Source organism: Chrysemys picta, chromosome 1 (assembly GCF_011386835.1).
Source record: "Chrysemys picta bellii isolate R12L10 chromosome 1, ASM1138683v2, whole genome shotgun sequence".
Lineage (NCBI taxonomy): Eukaryota > Metazoa > Chordata > Testudines > Emydidae > Chrysemys > Chrysemys picta.
This window is the reverse complement of record NC_088791.1, coordinates 14,918,768-14,941,014: the sequence shown is the minus strand read 5'-3', so window position 1 is coordinate 14,941,014 and position 22,247 is coordinate 14,918,768. Positions and strand designations below refer to the sequence as shown.

The 22,247-nt window shown below is 39.6% G+C and overlaps 1 protein-coding gene across 19 annotated transcripts in view; it reads right to left on the bottom strand.

Moving 5' to 3' along the window:
- CELF2 (CUGBP Elav-like family member 2) overlaps positions 1-22,247 on the bottom strand; it is a 777,520-nt gene that overhangs the window by 352,107 nt on the left and 403,166 nt on the right. For all 19 annotated transcript variants that reach the window (XM_065551657.1, XM_065551194.1, XM_065551355.1 and 16 more), the window contains one exon: positions 1,258-1,293. Coding sequence is in view for 8 of the 19 variants with exons in the window: in XM_065550221.1 (XP_065406293.1) it covers positions 1,258-1,293 (36 nt within the window). In the remaining 11 variants the exon portion in view is untranslated. The remainder of the gene's footprint in view (positions 1-1,257; positions 1,294-22,247) is intronic.

Here is a 22,247-nt window from a genome sequence, read left to right as displayed (position 1 = left end):
TATGAAACATAGTCAATACTAATGTCTTCAAGAAAGGATTAAACTAGTCAGCTGCTGTTGAATCTCTATTTTCATTTTTCCCAGATGCAGAATTGTAAGCATTCCTTTACGACTACAAAGAATAAAAATCCCTAAGTGTCATGTACCACACAGATCATTAGCCAGAGAATAAACAGAATTTCAGATGCCTTGTTAAATTGCACCAACATATTTCATTGCACATTTGAAGATAAAAAGGACAGGAAACCTAAAAAGAGAATGATAGCAGAAAGACCTAGCTGTATTCAACTAGGTTGTACCTGCAAACATTCCTGGAAAACAACCAAAGAAAAATATCCGTCAAATGAAGGAAAAATACACCTTGTTACTGTTGGAATTAAGTCCGGCCATGATTCTCACCATAAACAAATGTGGTTCGCCTGCTTTTCCAATGAACGAACATTTGGATCTCACATGACCCTCCAAAAAAGTGAAGCAGATTTTTTTCAGCTGCCTTCGAATGAGAAATAGCTGATGTGTCAAATATCTTTACCACCATGTTGTTTAAAAAATTGGTATTATAACTGCAATGAAGATGTCATGGCTTACATTTTACACATTTTCATTATGAATATGTGTCAAAACTACAATATAATATTCACTGAAAAATAACTACCACATTAACCCCCACACACAATTCAATAATAAAGAATCTGGGGTGAAATGGGATGCAAAGGGATCACATGCATTGTTCCTTGATAGAATGTAATCTGTCACTTAATAGAATTCAGGATGCCACTCCATATTTTTTTACTTGTTTGATTAATTTTCATCTCCAGGATTACAGCCTTATATTTGTCTCCTCTGACCACAAGGAGGTTCTCTTTGAAAGGCTGGAAGATCAGATCTATCTGGTTCTTCTGCTTTCCCAAGGAAAGAACATTTGGATTTTCACAATCTACTTTTCCCTCACTGTTAAAATGTAAGGCAACGTCGAAACCACCTACAATGTACGTAGTTTGAACGTGGCAGGAGACCAAATCTGGGAGGCTTTTCTTCAGGTGGTAGCCAACTGAGCTGAACCTCAAAGCAGTTTAAACATGTTGATTTAAAATGATCTGTTCTTGGGGGCCACAGCACTTTACAGCCATTCTACTGGGTATGGCAAACAAATCAAAATGTTTTCTCCATATATCCATGTTGCCTCCCCACAGCCTGACAGGCTTCTTTCAGCTACCAGAAGCAGATATACAGATTAGTTTAGAACAGCTTGCTTACCTTGGTAATGTTCCAGCTAACTCTGCGGCAGTCTCTCTGCAAGATATACAGAAGGGAAAATTGGTTAGTGTTTGCAGAGGTTATAACATTTTAAAAGGCAAAGATCACGCACAGCCCATATGTGGAGCTGATGTCCATGCGATAATATGCACAAGCATGTAATAAACTGGAAACACATCATGGTGGAGAGCAATACAAAAGATTTTATTAGTGTGAGTTTCTGACTGTTACATTATCCAGGTGTAGTTTTTCTATATATAAAATTATATTGCTGTTTTAAATTCCAACATGCAGCTTCCTCCAGGGCTAGAACCAAGCAGTAGGCCCATTTCACAATGGCAAAAAGCTCCCATTTTCTATCTCTGCACCAACTACTGGACACCACTGATTCAGGACTGAATCTTCCCATTCTAGGCCTTGGACAGTGGTAATTTTTAAGTAGGAAGTACAATATTTGGGAGATGAAGCAGCATTTTACTGGCAGACAGATGTGATTTAAAAAAAGGGGGATCTGCTCAAAGCTGTTCTTGGGTTGGTAATACATTTCAGGGGAAATGGATTGGTGAGCAGAAGGCAGGGAGGGTAGGCTAAGGTGGATGATTTATCACAATTCATCCCATGACTATCACCTCCACACAAGTGGTGTATATATAAATTTATCACTATACTACTACACCTGCTCTCCACCTACTAAATCCATCTGGCCTGGATTTATTCCAGCATCCAACCCCATAAAATAGCTTCAAACCATTCACTGAATTTTGGAATTTTTAACTATTTCCCCCCCCTCCCGCCCTCTGTGTAAAACCCTAAAACCAAAAAGACATAGGGACTGTTATACGGGACCACACCAATGGTCCACCTCGCTTAGCGCCTTGCCTTCTAAGGCATCCACTGTCAGATTTTCAAACAACCACATAAACCTACACCATGGAGAAAAACAACAATACGTTTTTTCCTAACTTCCGTTGATATTCCAAAACCGAGGTTCCCAAACTATGGCCTATGAACACTTGTCTGCAGAGAGGACACTGGTTACATGATGCTGTCTCCTCATTTCCAGACATTGCAAGACAGCCTACGCTTTCCTAACATTACATTGAAAGACATTACATGCTTTCCTAACAGTAGTTTTCCATGTCCGCAATTGCTGTAACTGTCATAGGTACGCTGTGGAATCACAAATGAGAGGGCATCCGGCTCACAAGCAATCCTTGGCCTTAAAAGGCAGTCCACACAGTGAAAAACGTAGGAACCCTTGCCATCATAAAGCATGATGGAAGATCTCATAGATTTCTACCCTGTCTGCTACAGCTGCTATATTCTTAACATAAATTTATATCAATAATCCTTTTTGAATCCTGCTAAACTCTTGGCCTTAATAACATGTTGTGGTAGCAAAGGTCACATTGATTATGCTTTGTACAAAAAGCTTGATCAGTTTTAAATTTGTTGCCTTTTCTTTTCATTGGGTGTAGCTTTGGCTCTTGTATTATGACAATGGTTAAATCTGATCTACCTTCTATATGCTATTCACTATCATACACACACACACACACACACACACACACACACACACACACACACACCTTTTTTTTCTGCCCTACTTTAAATAGTCCTAATCTTTTTAATCTCTTTTCATACAGAAGATTTTTGTTGCCTCTAATAGTTTTCATTGCTCTCCTCTGAGGCCTGTTTTTGGCGATATACTTTCTGAGATGGGATGACCAGAGGTGTACGGGATATTAAAAAAAAAGCATGCTAATGGCATTACAATATTGTAAGGATTTTTCTTCATCCTTTCCATAATACACCTCTACCCCGATATAACGTGACCCGATATAACATGAATTCGGATATAACGCGGTAAAGCAGCAGTCCCGGGGGGGCGGGGCTGCGCACTCCGGCGGATCAATGCAAGTTCGATATAATGCGGTTTCACTTATTACGCGGTAAGATTTTTTGGCTCCCGAGGACAGCGTTATATCGGGGTAGAGGTGTACAATTTGACATCTTTGGATACTGCTGCACATTGAGCGGTGGTTTTCCTAGAGCAGCCCACAATGATACCAGTATATTTTTCCTCAGTGGTTACAGCTAATTGACAAGCCACATGGTTCTATAAGAGTTAAAATTGTTCCTTTTAACATGCATTGCCTTGCTCTTCTGGACACTGAATTTCATTTCTTTTTGTATTACCCAACTGTGGTCTTCACTGAGTCATACAGGCACATCCAGCAGGCTGGGGTCAGTGTGGAGCCGGAAAGACTTGTGGGAGGTTCAGGTGGAGTTCTGGCTCAGAGAGAAGCTCACCTATGCTTAGAGATGCATGTGGGTTGCTACACCCTTTTCCTCCTCAATGTGTGCACAACCAGTCCTGTTAGCTGGTATACAGGAGTAGAACCTTGGCACCTCCCCAGACCTCATTATCCTCTTTGGAGTGCTTTGCTCCAGGAAATACAGGGACTGCATTCAATTGCTGTGCAGGGGCATAGGGGCAACTTACACTCTCCACCCTACCACACACACTTGCAGGAGAGCCAGGCACCATCTGGCCCTACTGAAGGTCCTAGTTAGGAGTATACTGCCATTAAATTCAACCCCAGTGGTATCAATCAGCTAAGTATTTAGGTATTCTCTATCTCAGACACCTATTATTAAAAGTGCAATAGTACTAGTGACCTGGGAGGATGTAAAAGGGTGGGTGGGTGGAAGGGGAATAGAGTGAGGAGAAGAAATAAAGGGAACTAAACTGGGGCAGCACATATTTCGGTTTGATTCTGTGTAGAGTTTTTGAGTAGCTATAATTCTTAGACATTTTATTTCCATTAGGATCTACTGAGCATTGGTTTCAAGAGATTAGATTTCCCAAGTTTAACCCACAATTTATATACTTCAAAGTCACTAATGCATTAAGCTTTCTGTAACATTAACAGGGTCATTTAAGGTTTCAGTACTAACCATTTTCTAATACATTGTAATCCCCACTCTTTCCCCTTCTACAGAAGAACTTTTAAGAAATCTCCTGAGGTGGGAGAGGAGATAGCAATTCCTTTTCCCAAAGGGACTGCCTAGTTTATAAATCACAAGAGGTGATGATATGATCAAACCCAGAATTCTACAAACCCCAACCTAACATGTGGCCCAGTAGGCTGACCACATGCTTGTACTTTAAAGAGCAAAATTTATGCCCTGAGAAATGACAAGGTGAAGGAATGATAATTAAAAAGAAGTGTAATGCTAGAATGTGGAGTCCTGAATATAGCAAAGAGTAAAGACGTTAGACCTATAAAAGCAACCTTTTACTTTTAAATTAATTTCCAATTATTAATTTAAAATAATCGACTTGCATATCTCTGCAGCATAAACTTTTTATGGGATTAATTACATTGTCAATTTCACATTTTGGTAGATCAATTTTTTATTTTAACAAGATGATATGTTTTTAAAATCATGATCAAATCCAAAATATAACTCCCCAACAAAAGCTTTATAGAGAAACATGATTTCCCAGCTATCTGAAGATTTTTGTCATGCAGTGCGAACTTGGGTAAGCAAATATTTAGCCCTATTAAAAATAAATTAAGACCTAGCAAAAGCAACCCTTTAACTTAGTAAGCAACACATTGCATTCCTACAAAATAAACCTGGGTTTCCCCTGTTAAAAATAAATCCTTGCAATGAGTGCCAATAAAAACTGAATATTTACTGTCTGCAGTTCTTACATTTACCACAGTAAATATCCTGCTGTGAGTATTGGGAATAGCACTAATACTGGTCTAAAAGTAAATTCCTGGTGCAGTAAAGAACCACTCTTTATGGTGCAGATCACTTATCTAGCAATACCCAAAAAAGGTTTATTTCAAAAACAAAGGGAAGCCCATGCTACAATGTTTCAAGAAACAGAACATAGATTTATATAACACATTTTCATATTCCTACTAACCCCAAGTCACAAACACAGTAAATCATCATTTGTGTTTATTGAATCTGTAGCAAAAATAAAAGTTTATTAAAAAAAGTCAGTCAGTCTTGGATATATCAACAAGAGGAAGAAAATACACTCCAGGGAAAAACCTACAGAACAGCATGTTGTAAGATCCTGCCAAAAGTTTGGGAGGACCTTGAAAATCCAACGTAAAAGAAACAGGGCTGATTAACACTGCATACAACCTCACTGAAGTCAAGGAGGGTGGAAAGGGTGTCAACCAGAGCATGATTTTACCAATGCTATAAAATTAGGTTATAGCCTCTTAAATTGTCAGCTATCCGATCAGAGAGTTAATGAGCATACTGCTCCATTTGGGAAGGTACAATCTAAATTGAACTGAGCATTTTTCCTTCTTTGACATGGCATGTATAAATCAAGACTTCTCTATGTAACCCACTTGCTTATACTGCAGCATTAGATTTTTCTTCAGTCCCAAGGAGGTATGGTTGACTGAGGAAGACTGGCAGCTGTTACTACCACCTACATTCAGGGGGTTGTATTTCACGGTTCAAAGGTTTTAACTCTACGGGCTGCTTTTTTTCTGGAATTCCTGAAAGGACAGAATTCAGGTCTGTGCTTCTGCCAAGAGATAAACTGAGATGCAGGAAAGAGAGGAGCCTTGAGTTATACGTATTGCCTCAAGATCCCTTTATATCCACATTAGGAGATTTATCAGAGTAGATTTCAAACCATGTTAGTCAGAACCATGCTTAGAAATGGTTCTCGCTTTAACACTGTTGTAAAACCCAGTAAAAGACAGCATGTGATCAGGTTATAAAATGGCTTTTGGAACCATATTATTACCTGGCCACTAGGATTTAGAAAATTATTACAGCCTCTTTCCAGTAAGACCGGTGGGTATTTAAAAAAAAAAAAAGTAAATATACTGATTTGAACACAATATATAGCTATAAATGGGGGAAAAACCACACAAACACACACACACAGTTGGACTGTTACTGTAATTCCCTCTTGATCTCCATCTGTGTTCTCTTCTATATTACAAAAAAGATTAATATGGTAGTGGAAGAATTTAACTCTTCAGGGCCAATTCCTCAACTGGCATAAATCAGTGTGACACTATTTAAATCAATGGCGCTCTGTCGATTCACCACAGCTGTGGATCTAGCTCTTTGGTTTTGTCATTAATCATATAATTAAGAGGCTCATTAAGAAGCTGAAATCCAAGACCTTTTCCATCTTCCAAGGATCAGTCTTTGCACCATCAAAGACAACTGTGTGATAGTGCAGATGGGATCAGCTGAGGGTACCTGAACAACAGGTCCTGGTTTAAACAGGAGAGTTGCAGAGGGTGTTTTCGGTTCCCACTTCTTGACTACAGAATTCACTTGACTTGCTCATTGACCAAAGCTGAAATTGGTTAATCCTCAGGTCATATTACAGGGATGGAGCAATTTGTAGAGGAGCAAGAGTTGGAAAGGGTTTTCATTTTGGTGACAATTCACAGCTGTGTCATTATCAGGTCCTGTAGCTTTCTAAAGATTGTAGAAGCACCATAGCCCCAGAAAGGAGCCTTTTTACAAATGGAAATAAAGGAATAAAATAGAAGTAGAATTTAAAAAAGAAAATAATCCTATTTGACCATTTGAGTCTTTATGTATTTCTCCAGGAATACCTGCCATAGGCATGATGTAACACACAAAAGAAAGCATCCTGTAATATTGTGGATAATGATAATAATAATTTAGATTTGTAATTTCCAGTTCCTGTCAAAAGTATTCCATAACCTAGAGGCTGATCCCATTGACTTCAATTGGGTTTGAACCAGACCCGTAACAAACAACTTTCCAGACTCCACATATATACATGAACTAGTTCACCCACTACTGAAATGCATGACCTAAGAGATGCAAAGACAGTGACTATTCAACAGTGCAAAGCAAAATTGCACAGTAATTTACAACAGGAAATGAAGAATTGTCCAATTAAAACCGAAGGGATATTTAAGGCAGGAAGAATGTGACTATCTAAACTGGAATTTAACCAGGACATTGGAGTTAATGCTTCTACTCTTGCAGAAATGTGCCAAGGGATCTTTCATAACCACAAATGGTCAAGCCATTGATTTTACATCTCAGCTGAAAAATGGCATCCTCAAAGACACTGTCTTGTGTCTCCTCATCTCAGCACTGCAGGGGGATTGGTTCAATATTGACTTAAGGGAATGAATAGCACCTACTGAAACTCCATTTTGAGATGAGAGATCTTACTGATCTGAATATGGACACTTCCTTGGTTTGGGGGAAGGGGGGATTTCATCACCATAAACAAACAATTTCAATAAAGTATGTACACCTCCACCTCGATATAACGCTGTCCTTGGGAGCCAAAAAAACTTCCCGCGTTATAGGTGAAACCTCGTTATATCAAACTTGCTTTGATCCACCGGAGTGCGCAGCCCTGCCCCCCCGGAGCACTGCTTTACCGCGTTATATCCAAATTTGTGTTATATCGGGTCATGTTATATCGGGATAGAGGTGTAGTTTGAGTTTTCGTCTAAAACTCTGAAAAATAAAAAAACCTTTTGTATCGTACTGGCTTAGACTTCTACAGGAGGGCTATTCTCTCTTCTATGGATTCATTCACCCATTATTTTGTTTACTTCTACAATGCCCCCTCTTCAGAATTAAGCCCTATAAAATAAGCAAACTGATCAAACAATCAAAATGGTTACAAATTATTTTATATTTAAAAAGTTAACCAAAAGTTCTTCAAAGGGGTTTTCCTTATATTGATCACGAACATAAAAATGGCCATATTGGGTCAGACCAATGGTCCCTCTAGCCCAGTATCCAGTCTTCTGACAGTGGCTAGTACCAAGGCCTCAGGGGGAGTGTACAGAACAGGGACATTTTGGAGAGATTCACCCCTGTCTTCCCCTGCTGGCTTCTGGCAGTCAGAGGTCTAGGGGTTACCAGGGCCGGCACTAACATTTTTGCCGCCCCCAAGCAAAAAAAAAAAAAAAAGCCCCGCCATAACACCCCTCCGAGTGCCGCCCTGCCGAACCAAAAACAAAAAAACCCAGTGCTGCCCTGCCAAACCAACCCCCCCCCCCCCCCCGAGCACCGCCCCGCCACCCCAAGCTTGGCCGCCCCTTACAAGGGGCCGCCCCAAGCACGTGCTTGGTCGGCTGGTGCCTGGAGCCGGCCCTGGGGGTTACAGCCATATCCATCTTGGTTAATAGCCACTGATGGACCTACTCTCCAAAATCAAGGATTTCCATGGTGTGAAGGTTAAAAAGTATTAATATCTGTCCTGATTATTGAACACATACATGCACTTAATTATGATAGAGTCAGCTATCAAATGGGTATAATAATTAGGCATGGAAGGATTAGATTTTTAATTGGTAAATGTTGGTAAACATTGATTTCACCATACACACACACACACACACAGATAAAAAAATATATTTCTTTAAATTTTTATTATCAATGGATTGAAAAAGAAAGAAACATATTGCTTGAGAATTTATGAGTCAAAATCCTGTGATTTCGACTTTTGAATTAGGCTAGTTACCAATGGATTATCTAATGAATAGTAAAAATAGGTGTGACTTGTTGATTTAAGGACATTTACTTTGTATATTTTGAAGTGTGATGTTGACAATTTTAATGGGTTATAAAGATTTAACTTTCTGGATCTCAACATCTACGGTCATTAAATAATTATCTGACTCCCCCATAATTTCCTGCAACTGTGAAAATTTAAATAGATAAAAATTGGGGAAAAAGTGCATAAATCCCATAATTCTACGCAACTTCAAATTAAAAAAAACAACAAAACCAATAAAAATCGAAAAGTTTGCTTAAAAACAGACCGATGTCAGTGAAAATGATAAAGAAATAGAATTCCACGAAGGCTACTGATAATGTTTGCAATAGTATTTGCACAGACTGCTGCTGAGTTTGACGTTCAAGCACAATATGAACACTCTTCTTAGGAAGTGAGGTAGCAAGTTCACATGGACAGTCTATTTCTGTACAGGCTGACACTTTGCAAAACTAGCCGACTGTGATAAGACAGAGGACATGTGCAGACGTGCTTCTGATTTGCCCCAGGATGATTTTTAAAGAAAGTTGTTTCCGTTATTATAACTTTGCTACTCCAGCATTTCTGACTTGCATATATTACTAAGTTTTAATTGCTTGCACTACGTAACAATATATTTGCCCTCAATGCAATATACATTCCGATAGACTTATACCATATTTTCCGTATCCTTCTAAACATGAATATTTTTATTTTATTTTCTAAAATTCTGGCTGCGTTAAAGAAACAACTATTGAAGAAATGTGCTATAGGTTAGAAGGCTTTTTATAAAAGTACCCTATAGGGAAAACCTCTGATGCCTTATGATTTGTATTACAGTAGAATGGAGAGGCTAGGGTGACCAGATGTCCCGATTTTATAGGGACAGTCCCAATATTCAGAGCCTGGTCTTATACAGACACCTATTACCCTCCACCTCAGTGCTGATATTTCACACTTATTATCTGGTCACCCTAGGAGAGGCCCAACTAGTTCCTTGTACTAGGTACTGACCAAACATGTATTTTGAGACAATCCTCACCCCAAAGAGCTTATGATCTATATAGAGAAGAGCCAGACAAAAAGGGTGGGAGAAAGGCAGTATTACCCTCATTTTGCAGATGGATTATGGAGGCACAGAGATTATGTAAATTACTCAGGAAGATATAAGAAGTCTGTGGCAGAGGTGGGAATTGAATCCGGTGCCTTAGCTGCAAGACCTTCCTTCACCCTCACCAGATGTCAGATATAGATGGAATTAAGAAATTATGACAATAGCCCTGCACACTGTGTTGCCACTTGGAGGTAAAAATGCTAGTAAATCAGATTGCACAGGTGTAAGTGACAACAAGACAGTTGAGAATTAAGCCCTAGATCTTAATAATAGTTTGGGGTCAGACTGTGCCTCAAAGGCACAGCTGTATAACGAAGGCAGAATTTGGCTCTCAATATGTCAGTATTAACACCTAACATGACATCTAATCATTGTGATATATGAAGTAATACTGCAACAAGTGGGCATACCTACGCAGAAGAATGGAGTATATAACCTATTATGGTCTTTTCCATCTCTGATTGCGAAGGTTCTGTATAAAATCTGGACGTGTATCTTCTGGTACTGAAGACAGGCTTTTATTATATTGTAAATAGTCATTCTTGAATGTGTAATCGTTTTAAAAAAAAAAGATTTACACTTTATTGGATAAGATATGCAGAATGTTGTGCACATTTCAGTTTAATCATGAACTTGTTTCCTTTTTTCTTTTAATTTAGATTTGGGTTAAATCAATGGACTTTGCGGGATTTTACACATTGTAATAGCCTAAAACCTGTGGGATTTCATGGGATTGGACATTTTCACTAACCCACACTGATTTGGCACCACTGAGGGAGCTTTGAGCTTAGTCAAGTGCTGTAATTTTGGAAAGGTAACCCTTGATTTTCCTCCTGTGCCAAGTTTAAAGAAGTTTATTTTTGCCTCTGATCTAGAGAAATATCATTGGACTGAAACGATTACATTAAAATTACTGATGGGCAAACCGTAATGTTTAGAGATTTGTTTAAGTGCCTATAAGTTCAAATGCTGATTGGAACCTTATTCAAAGTGAAGGTGGGCACATGCATGAACTCTGGATATTTGAACATACCCTTTAAATTCAGGGGAGTTTGGATCTAGATTAGATTACCAATGGGAGAAGTACGTTAGGAGTACCTAAACTAGATTAGTTAGTAGATCTGAGGGGACACTTTGGGGGTCTCTCTCTGATTTAATATGCACACTTCTTGGTTCTGCAAAACACAAGACAATAGGCTCAATATTCTTGCTACTTCCTACTTCTAATTCGGAGAGCAGCTACTTTCACTGTACAGAAACGAGAAAGTACCTGAAATCTCATGAGAAAATCTGTTCTTCTGGCCCCATTGCATTGTCTCTGGGACAAAGATGATTGAACAGTTTGGGAGAAACAACCCAAACTCAATGAAGATAATAGGACACTAAAATAATATGACTGTGTAAATAATACCTTGTATTCCAATCATTAACATATTAAAACATTTGTCCATTTGTTGCGATAGTTCTTGTGTGTATCCCTTATTGATTAAATCAAGAACAAAACCATTATACACAATCACCAATTAATTCTTTTATTCCTGATATTATTCCCCCCACACTCTTACCCCATGAGGGGGAGAGAGAGAGAGAAAGGTGAGCTAGATGTTCTGTGGCCTACAACATGCAGGGTATCAGACTGGATGATCATTATGGTCCCTTCTGACGTTAAAGTCTATGAGGTGATGGAGATAGTGAATAAGGTTAAAATTTTGCTAGGGTTATTTTTAGTCAAAGTCAGGGACAAGTTATGGACAACAAACAAAAATTCACAGAAGCCCATGACCTGTCCATGACTTTCACTAAAGATAACTAACAAAAATGGGGCTGAGTGGGGGAGGAGAGCTCCAGCACTTGCATGATTTTCGTACGTATGCTGAAGTCTATCCCTTTGGATTGAGTTACGCGATTCTCCCATGACTCACCACATACCACTATTTTTTGGCTATCTACAACTGCTTTGGGTTTTTTTGGTCTCCCCTCGTCCCCCAACCAGAACCATTTAAAACAATACGGTTAAATTCTGCCCTCACTAACTAAATTCTGCCACTGCACAGAAATGGAGTACGAATGGACGAGAATGTGGCTAGAATCTGGCCTATTGGGTCATTCTGCCTGCATGAGGGGGGAAAAAAAAAAACAACTAAGTTTCTGCAGTGTTGCTGTAGCTGTGCAAGTCCCAGAATAATAGAGAGACGAGGTAGGTGAGGTAATATCTTTTATTGGACTAATTTCTTCTGGTGAGACAAGCTTTCGAGCTACATGGAACTCTTCTTCAGCTCTAGATAAAGAGTAAATCTGCTGACCAAGCCTCTTGGGGAAGCCAAAGTGCATAAGTACTACTTTTCTCTCACAAGTTTATTAATGGTTTTATGGATTTTTTTAAATGCCATCAGGACATACATCTAAGCTAGGCCTTTTCTCCCACATGAACCTCCAAACAATAGTATGTTCTTAAGATAGTTTGTGCCATTAAGGAACTATTAGGCTGCAATACATAGCAGGTACATCTATTAATCATCAGACCATTTATGGTCTGTAATTCTACCACAGTTAAATACCACGGACTACTAAGTACCTGAATCAGCTATTAGCAAGCATTCCTGCTCATTAAAACTCACTTATTTAGACTTTAGCAATGGTAAATGTAACCAGCCCTGGAGGAGTGTCATAGTGCTTGGAAATGGCACATTAAGCTTCATTTACCCAGCTACATTCAGACGAAAAGAGGAGGGGTGTGTGTGGAAAAAGTGAAACCACACAGCAAAGCTTAAGAGCTTTTTGAAGCTGCATTAGGAAAATGACAAATCTTACAAAGAGACCTATAAAGCTTCCTCAAGTACAACAGTTCTGCAAACAGCTATTTATCATAGTTTGTTGAAAAGACTCCTACATTTAATACTATTGGACTGTGAGAGCTGATTATTAAATGTAATTACAGAAGTAGCACAGAAATAATATTTTATTGGAGAGCACAAGCAATGCTATGTATTAACAAAGAGGACTGGTGAACATGTTTTGCATTCAGAATTATATTATTAGCTTTTCCAGGGACACATACACAAATGTATACACAGTTAATTCCACATTAAGTAGCTTCCACTAACTAGCATTATCCTTCAAGATGTTCAGATCAGGGTCAATCCATCCATCTAGACTTAATGTCAGAATGATAAAACTGTATCCAAATTGGATGCTATTTGGATTTCAGCCTTTATATATTTTCTGTTTAACGAAGAGGCATAAAAAAAAAAAAACCACCTGCTGTCAAGAAATATTACTCAGATTGGCTCATTAGGAGCCCTGTAACAGTTATGCTAACGCTACAGTGCGGCCATTTGAAATGAGCTCTTTCATTCAGAGTCTGCCAGTTGTCATGACTGCTCTCCCTCGATTCTCCCTTTACTAATTCTTCTGCAACAAGTTCAAAAATTTTATGCTTAACTCCAAAAATAGCTTCACCCATACCTTCAGCTTTACTCCCATTCATTCCTTACCTGACTATTCACTAACCACCCCTATTTACCGCCTTTGCCCCCCTACAGTCTTTAGAGATCTTGTGCATCATGCCTTAGACCTGGAACCCTTTTCCAACTCCTTGTGCATCAACCTACTACTCATCTTGATTGAATTATTCTCTTAAGAACATGCAGTATTTCTGCAAAACCTTTGAATGATTCATTATCTCCCAAACATATCTCCGTCTCTTCAAGAATGGACATTTGCCCCGTGTCCCCAAACGACAATGCAGTGTGATTTAGACGGACAGCTCCTTGGATCTGGGACTATAATTTCCCTTTGTACATGCATTAAGCAAGCTGATGGCATGCAAAAAATAAATGAAACCGGATGGTTCCAAAACTATACAGCACTTATTTCTGGTCTTAAGATTAGTGACCTATTAGATCTGAAACCTGCTACAGTCCAAGACTGAATATTGCCAATTCCGCACAAACAATTTAGAAGGAAGGCAGATCACACTTTTGTGGCAGGTTGTCTTTTTAAAAGAGAAACAATATGAAGAGGTTGAGAGGTTTGAAATATTAGAAGCAATCCTGGCACAGGCAGATCAAGCTGGCAGAGTCCATCCAGGGCCAGCTCCAGGCACCAGCTTGTCAAGCAGGTGCTTGGGGCGGCCGCTACGGAGGGGGGTGGCACATCCAGGTATTCGGCGGCAATTCGGCAGACGGTCCCTCACTCCGCCTGGGAGCAAAGGACCTCCCGCCGAATTGCCGCCGCAGATCACGATCACGGCTTTTTTTTGTGTGTGTGTGTGTGTGTGTGTGTTTTGGCTGCTTGGGGCGGCCAAAACCCTGGAGTCGGCCCTGAGTCCATCTGAAGCGCTCAAAGATGTACAAGAATGGACATCAAAGACATGTGTACAATGATGAATAATAGTTTACATAAGCACATGCCCCTCTAACCTGATATTAGAAATGACCAATTTTGTAAGTAAAATATCAATGTCAATATTTTCAAAACTTGGTATCTTATCCATATTTAGGCACCCAATAAGAGCTGCGTGATGTTTTAGAAGATCTGAGTTTCATTGAAGTTAACAGGAGCTGCATGTACCCTTTAAAAAAACGAGGGAACTCTTATTTAGGTGAATAATACGGAAACCACCACCTAACTTTAAGTACCCAAGTTCATGGATTTTGGCCCAAGAACACTTTTCCTGAAAGTTAATGACTTGAACCATTAATTCATAGGTACTTAGGCACCTGAAGATGCAGATGGGTACCAAGTAGGGTTTTCAAAAGCACCTAAGCAGGTTGAAATCTATGGGAGTTAGGCTCTTTCCCACATCTATAGGTGCCTAAATACCTTTGAAAATCTGGCCCGTGTAGGTCCAAGCACCGTTTTTTTTTAATCGAAAAACTGTGACAGTTTCCTTTGGAACATGATAATTTTGACTCAACTGCAGAGGATAACTCACGGCAGTAGCACCTCCCCATTGGCAATTATCTCCCTACAATAACCATGAAAACCAAAATCAAATCAACAAGGATGGAATCAAAAGTAAAAGAGCTAAATTATACATAACAGCATTCATAAAACGCTCTCTCTTCTCTTGAAGTTGCTTGTGCACACACTATATATATGTATGTGTGTGCCAGGATTTCTTAATCTACGGCTGATGTACTGCATATTGCAATTGTGTGCAATTACAGTTAACTATAATTAAGAACAATTACAGCTTTTATTTCTCCACTTGTTCTTTAAAAAGCACATTTGTAATAATTTCCCCCCCTTTCTTTTTTAAAAGGTGAATATAATTATACATCCCTATAACATCTCCAATAATTAGTTTGACTCAAGTTGCTTCTGGAACAATTTTCATTTTAACTGTCAGATCTGCCAGCTATAGTCAATAGAACACTCTATAAAAAAAATTATCATTAACCTGTTTCACCCCATAAATCTGTAAAGGAACTTGAACAAATTGAAGGCTTCATTGCTTAAATGCTTCAAGGCCAAATTCAACTTGGAAAATGCTTTTTTTTTTTAAAAGTAACATTTGAAACATTGTGTTTGGATGTTACAGTCAGCTTGCTTTTTTATTATCATTATTAAATTAAGGTTGGTATAAAAGGTACGTTGTGTGTCTGTATTTTATAGACTACTTTCCCATCACTTCCCATTCATTAAAGGATAGCAACTAAATCTTTGTTTAGAAGCTGCCCCGATTAGTAACCATGCAAGCTGCGGGGGAAAGTAATTAAATTTAATAGAAGCCACCCTCATTTTTGAAGCTGCCCTCAATTTTAAGCCACAGAGGAGCAGCAATTAAATTTAATGTATGCCACAGCTTCTTCTACATGAAGATGTCACGTGAAATTCTCCAGGTGAGTAATGCATCATTTCCTAATGCTACAAAACGAATTCATGTCCTGACAAACAGATACCAAATTACACGTGCTGGATCATACTGGTGAGCCCTTCCAGTCCCATTTATCTTCCACAGGATGGAGCCCTTTGGGTACTTAGATAGCATGGGCTAGTGGATTGGGAATCTGGGGTTTTATTCTTGGCCTTGCCCACTTGACCTGCTGTAGGAACTTGGAAAAGCCACTTTGTCTCTGTGCACCTCTGTTTTCCCACCCAACGTTTGATCACATGCTTGTAGAACATGTAGCCCAAGTAGGGCCAACCTTCGTTGGGGCATTGTAAGCAATGCTGTAATACTGGAAGATATTATGAAAGTAACCCATCCGCTTATTACTTTGTGAAATTAAAGGAATGCCTTAAAAACCCAAACCAGGAATACCCCCTCTCTCTGGTATTCTTGAAATCTTAAATAAAACCACATCAACCAACCAAAAATCCACTTTATCCTAGGCTTGGCAACATTTATCATTTAACTCCTTTCCACAGACTTAACAACTATGACAGAGGGCAGTGAAAAACATATGATCTCTTGCAATCATGTATATGCATTTAGCTGATGAAGCATTACATGGTAGCTAAAGTAACCATTGCCTATATTTCTATGTGCAGATGAAGCAGACTTGACTTGCTGGATAGAGCTAGTTTTCCCACAGAGTCAGATGGATTTAACTGATTAACTGTCTTTTAAAATTAGTTGGCATTATGGACGTGAATACCCCTGCAAGAATGAGATAATGTGCTCTGGGCAAAGAGAATGTGTTAGTTTGTTTTGTTTTTGTTTTTTTGGTGGTGAGATTCATGCACAATAGTCTTCTAGGTAGTGGGTTTGCAGAGGTTCTCTTTAAAAAAAAAAAAAAAAGAAAAGAAACTAAGGACCTCCTTCCCACCACCAATCTTCTAGGCTCTTATTCCAAAACTGGGACCTGAATTTTCCATAAAGGTTGAACAAAAGTTTTGTAATTAAACTTGAGATGAGGCCTACAAAGCCAAAACAATTTTGGCCAGGTATGCCAAAAGACTTCATAAAGTTAGAAGTTTTCAGGGCTGCAATTCTGGTGAAACTGGGGGCCAATGCAGCACAAAGTAAATCTCAGTGAGAAACATTTGAATCCTCCTCCCAAAGTGCAAATCATGCTCTCTGTCTTGTAGATGATTACCTTTACCTTAAAGAAAAGAAAACATAAAATACCCATGAGAAAGAAAAGCAGAGGATCTCTTTAATTCTTAGATCCTCCATGTTTAATCCCTCCATATCAGAGAGAGAGGCAGACATTGTTCATGCAATGCACAGAAGTCAGGATCATAGCTACAAAGAAAATCATAGCAACATAAAATATATTACATGGCATATATCATGGAAAGTGGGGCAGGATGAAGAGGCAAGATAAAAAACCAACACCACATAAAACAGAAATAAGATTCACTCAACCGACGTTAAGCTGAGCCACAAGTTTCATGTGACTAGTTTGTACCCAGAATCACTGCAAACAAACAGAAATGTTCATAACAGTAAACAAGTAGTAACTAAAATCATGGACATTTGGATGTTGCCCTGAACCAAAGCCCCAGACCCAAACATCCACAGACTTTAGGTGTGTTTAAAATCTAGACTGAAAATGTTTAGCCTCGAGCCCATTGCCAATGTAAATTGTAAGCGATTTGGGAAAAAGAGCAACTAGGCCTGTTTAGTTCGTTAAAAGAGAGTGGCCATTTGTTTGTAGTTTCACGACAAGCGTCCTTGTTCAGTTTGAAAAGTAACAAAATGGAGACTAAATTGCAGTTGAAATTCTCATTTTAGTGAACTTTATTTTAGTATTTTTTGTGTTACTGTTTTAAAATTAACACCCGCCAGATGCTGGAACTAAATCCATCTTCTATATTGAGCAAAATGTTTTTGCTATATTTAAAACTAAAGCCATGAGCTGCGTAACATTTCAACGTTTACAAAAAGAGAAATGTCCTTTCCAATGCCAGGAGAAGTATAAGCTCAGATTCTATTGCATACGACGGACCTTGATACTTGACACAAGGAAGGGGGAAAAAAGGTCTCTCTAACAATGATGTTAAGGATACTTGCTTTGCAAATGTCATAGTATTAAAACACAATGTCCCCTTAAGTGACGTTGCGGAGAGCTCCGGCGTGGGTGTGAGTGCAGGGCGGTGGGGAAGGCGGGGGGGATAACAATGTTCAGATGGGCCCCAACCAAAACTTTGAAGTGGGAGATAAACCTAGGGAACTATAAGTGTCTCCTCCCCATCCACTTACTCTAAATATCCATTCTAATCCAAACTACCTGCTACTTATGCCCCCAATTCCATCCTTGGAAGCCCTGTCCTTTTCCTTACTCTTCCCATCCTCAGTGTTCTCCCTCTCACCATCCCTCACCCACTATCATGTCTGCCTGCTAATGCTGATGGCTAGGAAAAGAGGTTGCTTATTGCTCTCCTGGGGTAGCTGCCTTCCATCAGGTGCTGCAGCAGTAGATGTATTGGATTTAAAGGAATAGCCAGACATTTTCCTCAACTCCCATCAACACAGGGAGCTTCCAGCAGGGATTAATGTCTGCAACCTTTACTAGTCCTCTACCCAACACTTTAGTGGCCCTCATCAGCTTCTCTCTGACAAGGGACTCAGAGATAGAGGTCAACCTTTGGACCCCAAGAGTTCTCTCTGTGGAAGAAATAGTTGTTCCTCTGGGCCCCCTCTGGAATTATGGGACCCAGGTCACACCCATGCCCCAGAACTGTAAGATCCCCCACTACAGAGACACGCCACTCAGCTAAAGAGTGAAGGACAGATGGAATGGTAAATTTTTCAAACAAAAGCTACAAAATTCTGAAGCACACATGTCAGCTGTAACCACCCACAGTTGCCTCCCACGGAATAAAAATGCTGAAGGGAAACTGTTCTCCACAAAAGAACAAGTAAAGAAAGGGGACATAAAAGAAAGAACTAAAATCGAACAGTAAGTGAAGGAAATTAAAGCCTCAGGGTATTTCCTGTAAAAATTTATCCAAAAAGGGATGGGAATTTTACAAGATACCACAGAACAAAATGAGCTGCTTGTAAGACACCTGGAAACCAATGATGCTGAAGCAGATACATTAACTTTCACTAAAGACTGTGTAGTTCATTCATCTCTTATTGGGCAAAGAAGTTTTAAAGAGAGGAGATAAAATACTATGGGGACGGGGCGGGGCGGGAGGGAGGGAATGGGGAGGGCACTAAGAAAGACCACCTCTTCTTTCCATTATTAAAAATAACCCAAACTAGATAAACACCTAGATAAGCTCAGTTACCAAATTCTCCCTGGTCTCTAAAGACTTCAGAGAGATTAGTAAGAATTCAATATGGGACTGGTGTACAAAAGAGCTGAACATTCTGAAATGTTCTTGAAAGGATAAAAAAATAAAAGCAAAACTGCATGCTATGGAATTCACAGTGCTCATTCAGATCCATGGATAAAAAGCAGCATCTCCTATTGATGCCGATGTGTTTGGTCCATCAGCAGAACATTCTGTTGTAAATATCAGATCTGAAGTCATTTCTTTAATGTTTTCAAAGGTAAGGAAGAATTTCACACTTTTTTCTGAGTGCCACTCAGCTGCAGGTGAATGTTACAACTTCTGGAAGTGCAAATTAAAGACAATTATGATCTTGCTGACCTGCCTTCTCATTAAAATACTTGGTAAAATTCTCTCCTCTCTCTTTGAGAGATGGAAATTTGCTTCCTTGTACTTGTCCAAATGGGGAAGTCATTGTTTTAAGGCTCCGGGTGTGCTGATTGTTCAGATTAAAGCAAGCATGACTGCAGAAGGCTATCACATTGTGATATAAGTGTAGGAATAGGCCACTGCATTATCCATAATCTTTTTCAGTTACAGAGATAATCCAAATAGGTGTTGTCCAAATCAAGCCTTCCAACAAGATTCCAGTGTGTACATTTAAGTAAGCTGAAGATTCACACCCTAAGTGCTGATTTTTCATAATGTACTGGTGAAAAACTGTTCATGTGAAAAACTAGGAATTGTGAGTGACACTGCATAGGGAGACAGCCATGCCGGGAATCAGAGAATAATGTTTTGAGATTTCAAACAATGGTAATTATTGAATAGTTATTTTAGTCAATGAAGGATAACTGTTGAATAGTCACTGTACAATGGCATATATGAACATGCAGCCAAGGATCTCAAAGCACAACACAAGCACTAAGAGCAGGCTAATGTTTTCATGCTGGGTACCAATATTTCCCATGCACCAAGACTTGACTTGATCTGCACAATTCCAAAATGGTTGGAAAGTAGGTGAAGCTACAAACGTGTGCACAAGTAATGGGGCAGTGAGGAGAATTTTTTTTTTTTTTTAAATATGTGAGGACAGTTGCTGTTCTAGATAAACTTCAGACAAATGAAAAAACTCAACTAAAGGAATTCAGCTGGTCTATAGTGGACATTTGTGAGAGTTTGTTTCAAACTGGCGGAATCTCAGTAGTAAAAGCCCTACTTACATTGGCAACTCTTTGGGGGAAGGGACTGGGTTCTGGTTTGTACAGCACCTAGCACAATGGGGTCATGCTTCACGGCTAGGGCATCTGAGCACTACAACACTACAAATAAACAACAATATAATACACCCGTGCAGTACATCTATCCTGGAGGTTTACTCCTATGTAAATTAGTATTCCCACCTCTAGGGCTTTGTACTGCAAGGATGAGGAGCCTTTGCAACTAGTTGGAGACACCAGATTTCAGCGCTACAGTTCATACCTCTGGAATGGGAGTGATATCAGAGCAGTCATACATTGCTGCAATGCCATTCTGGTGTTACTAATTTGAAGGGCCATGGGTGATAATTCTCAAAAATACTGGGGTGTGCAGAGGGGAGGAGGAAATGGAAAATCAAAATCTGGAGAAAAATAAGGGTGGACAAAATGTCCACTCTGCCTGCTATACTTTCGATGCCCTTATGTTCAGAGGTAGCCACATTCCTCTAACTGTGTGGACCAGATTAGGAACTGTAAAGTTCAGGAGAATATACAAAAATAAAAATGCATGTGGTTCATTAAAACCTGACCTTTTAATCTCAGGAAATACACGTCAACCTAAATCTCATCAGTTTGACCCCATTCTGTCCTTTTACTTGCATCTATGGAGCTCTTTAAAGCAACCAAACTTCCTCAGGCTAAGATCTCGTCAGATCTCATAAGCTAAACAGGGTCAGGGTTGGTCAGTACTTGGAGAGAAACCACCAAGGAAACCCAAGATGCCCCAGGAAGTAGTAGTCGGTGACTCAAATAAGCAGCATTATTTCCTTTGACTCAGTATTGAATCGATGCCTCGGAATGATGCTAGGGGGAGTTGTGCTGCTGGAAGTGCCATATTTCAGATGAGATACAAATCAGAGAGATCCCGACCACCTATTAAAGACCACACGGCACTTCAAATTCAAATACCAGCTTCTGACTTCATCTAAAGGAACTGAAGGGAGGAGTTCTAAAGGAGTGGATTTATCTTCCTGCATGCTGTCTGCACAAGAGCTTAACACCCTTTCCAAAAAGGAGATGGACAGATCTGCCATGATCTCCTTTATCCCACTCTAGCATGTTCTGCTCTCTCTCCTCTGTGGTGGATACCCAGATTTCTCATCTATTCTCCACTGCTAATCCCCCAGCAAGCCCAAGTGGCCCCCAGTTACTTTCCTCCACTACCTGCACCCCCATATTAGTGTTACTCTTACTGTTACTCTGTCTCCTATAAATACAATCATGCCCTGACCTCCCTTGTCCTCAAAAAGTCTACCCTTGACTCCAACTCTTCCCATTCTCCCTCAGTTCTCTACCTTCACCAAAAGTTCCTTTTATAACCATAGATCCAGTTTCCTTTCATAGAACCATAGACCCGTAAGGCTGGACATGACCTCAAGGAGGTCACCTAGTCCACATCCTCCCACCCACCAAGGCAGGACCAAGTATACCCTAAACCATCCCTGATGGGTTTGTGTCTAACCTGTTCTTAAAAGCCTCTAATGGGAGGGATTCCACAACCCCCTTTAGAACCATATTCCAGCGCTTAATTACCCTTATATTTAGAAAGCTGTTTTTCTAAAATCTTATCTAAATCTCCCTTGCTGGAGATTCAACCCATTACTTCTTTTTCCTGCCTTTAGTGGATATGGAGAACTAATGATCACACTCCTTGTTATAACATATTTGAAGACTTATTAGGCCCCCCCCCATCTTCTTTTCTCAAGACTGAATATACCCACTTTTTAAAAAAAAAAAATTTTTGCTCATAGATCATGTTTTCTAAATCTTTGAATTATTTTTGTTGCTGTACTCTGGACTCCCTCCAATTTGTCCACATCTTTCCCAAAGTGTGGTGTCCAGAACTGGTCACAGAACTCCAGGTGTGGCCTCACCAGTGCCGTGTAGAGCAGGACCATTA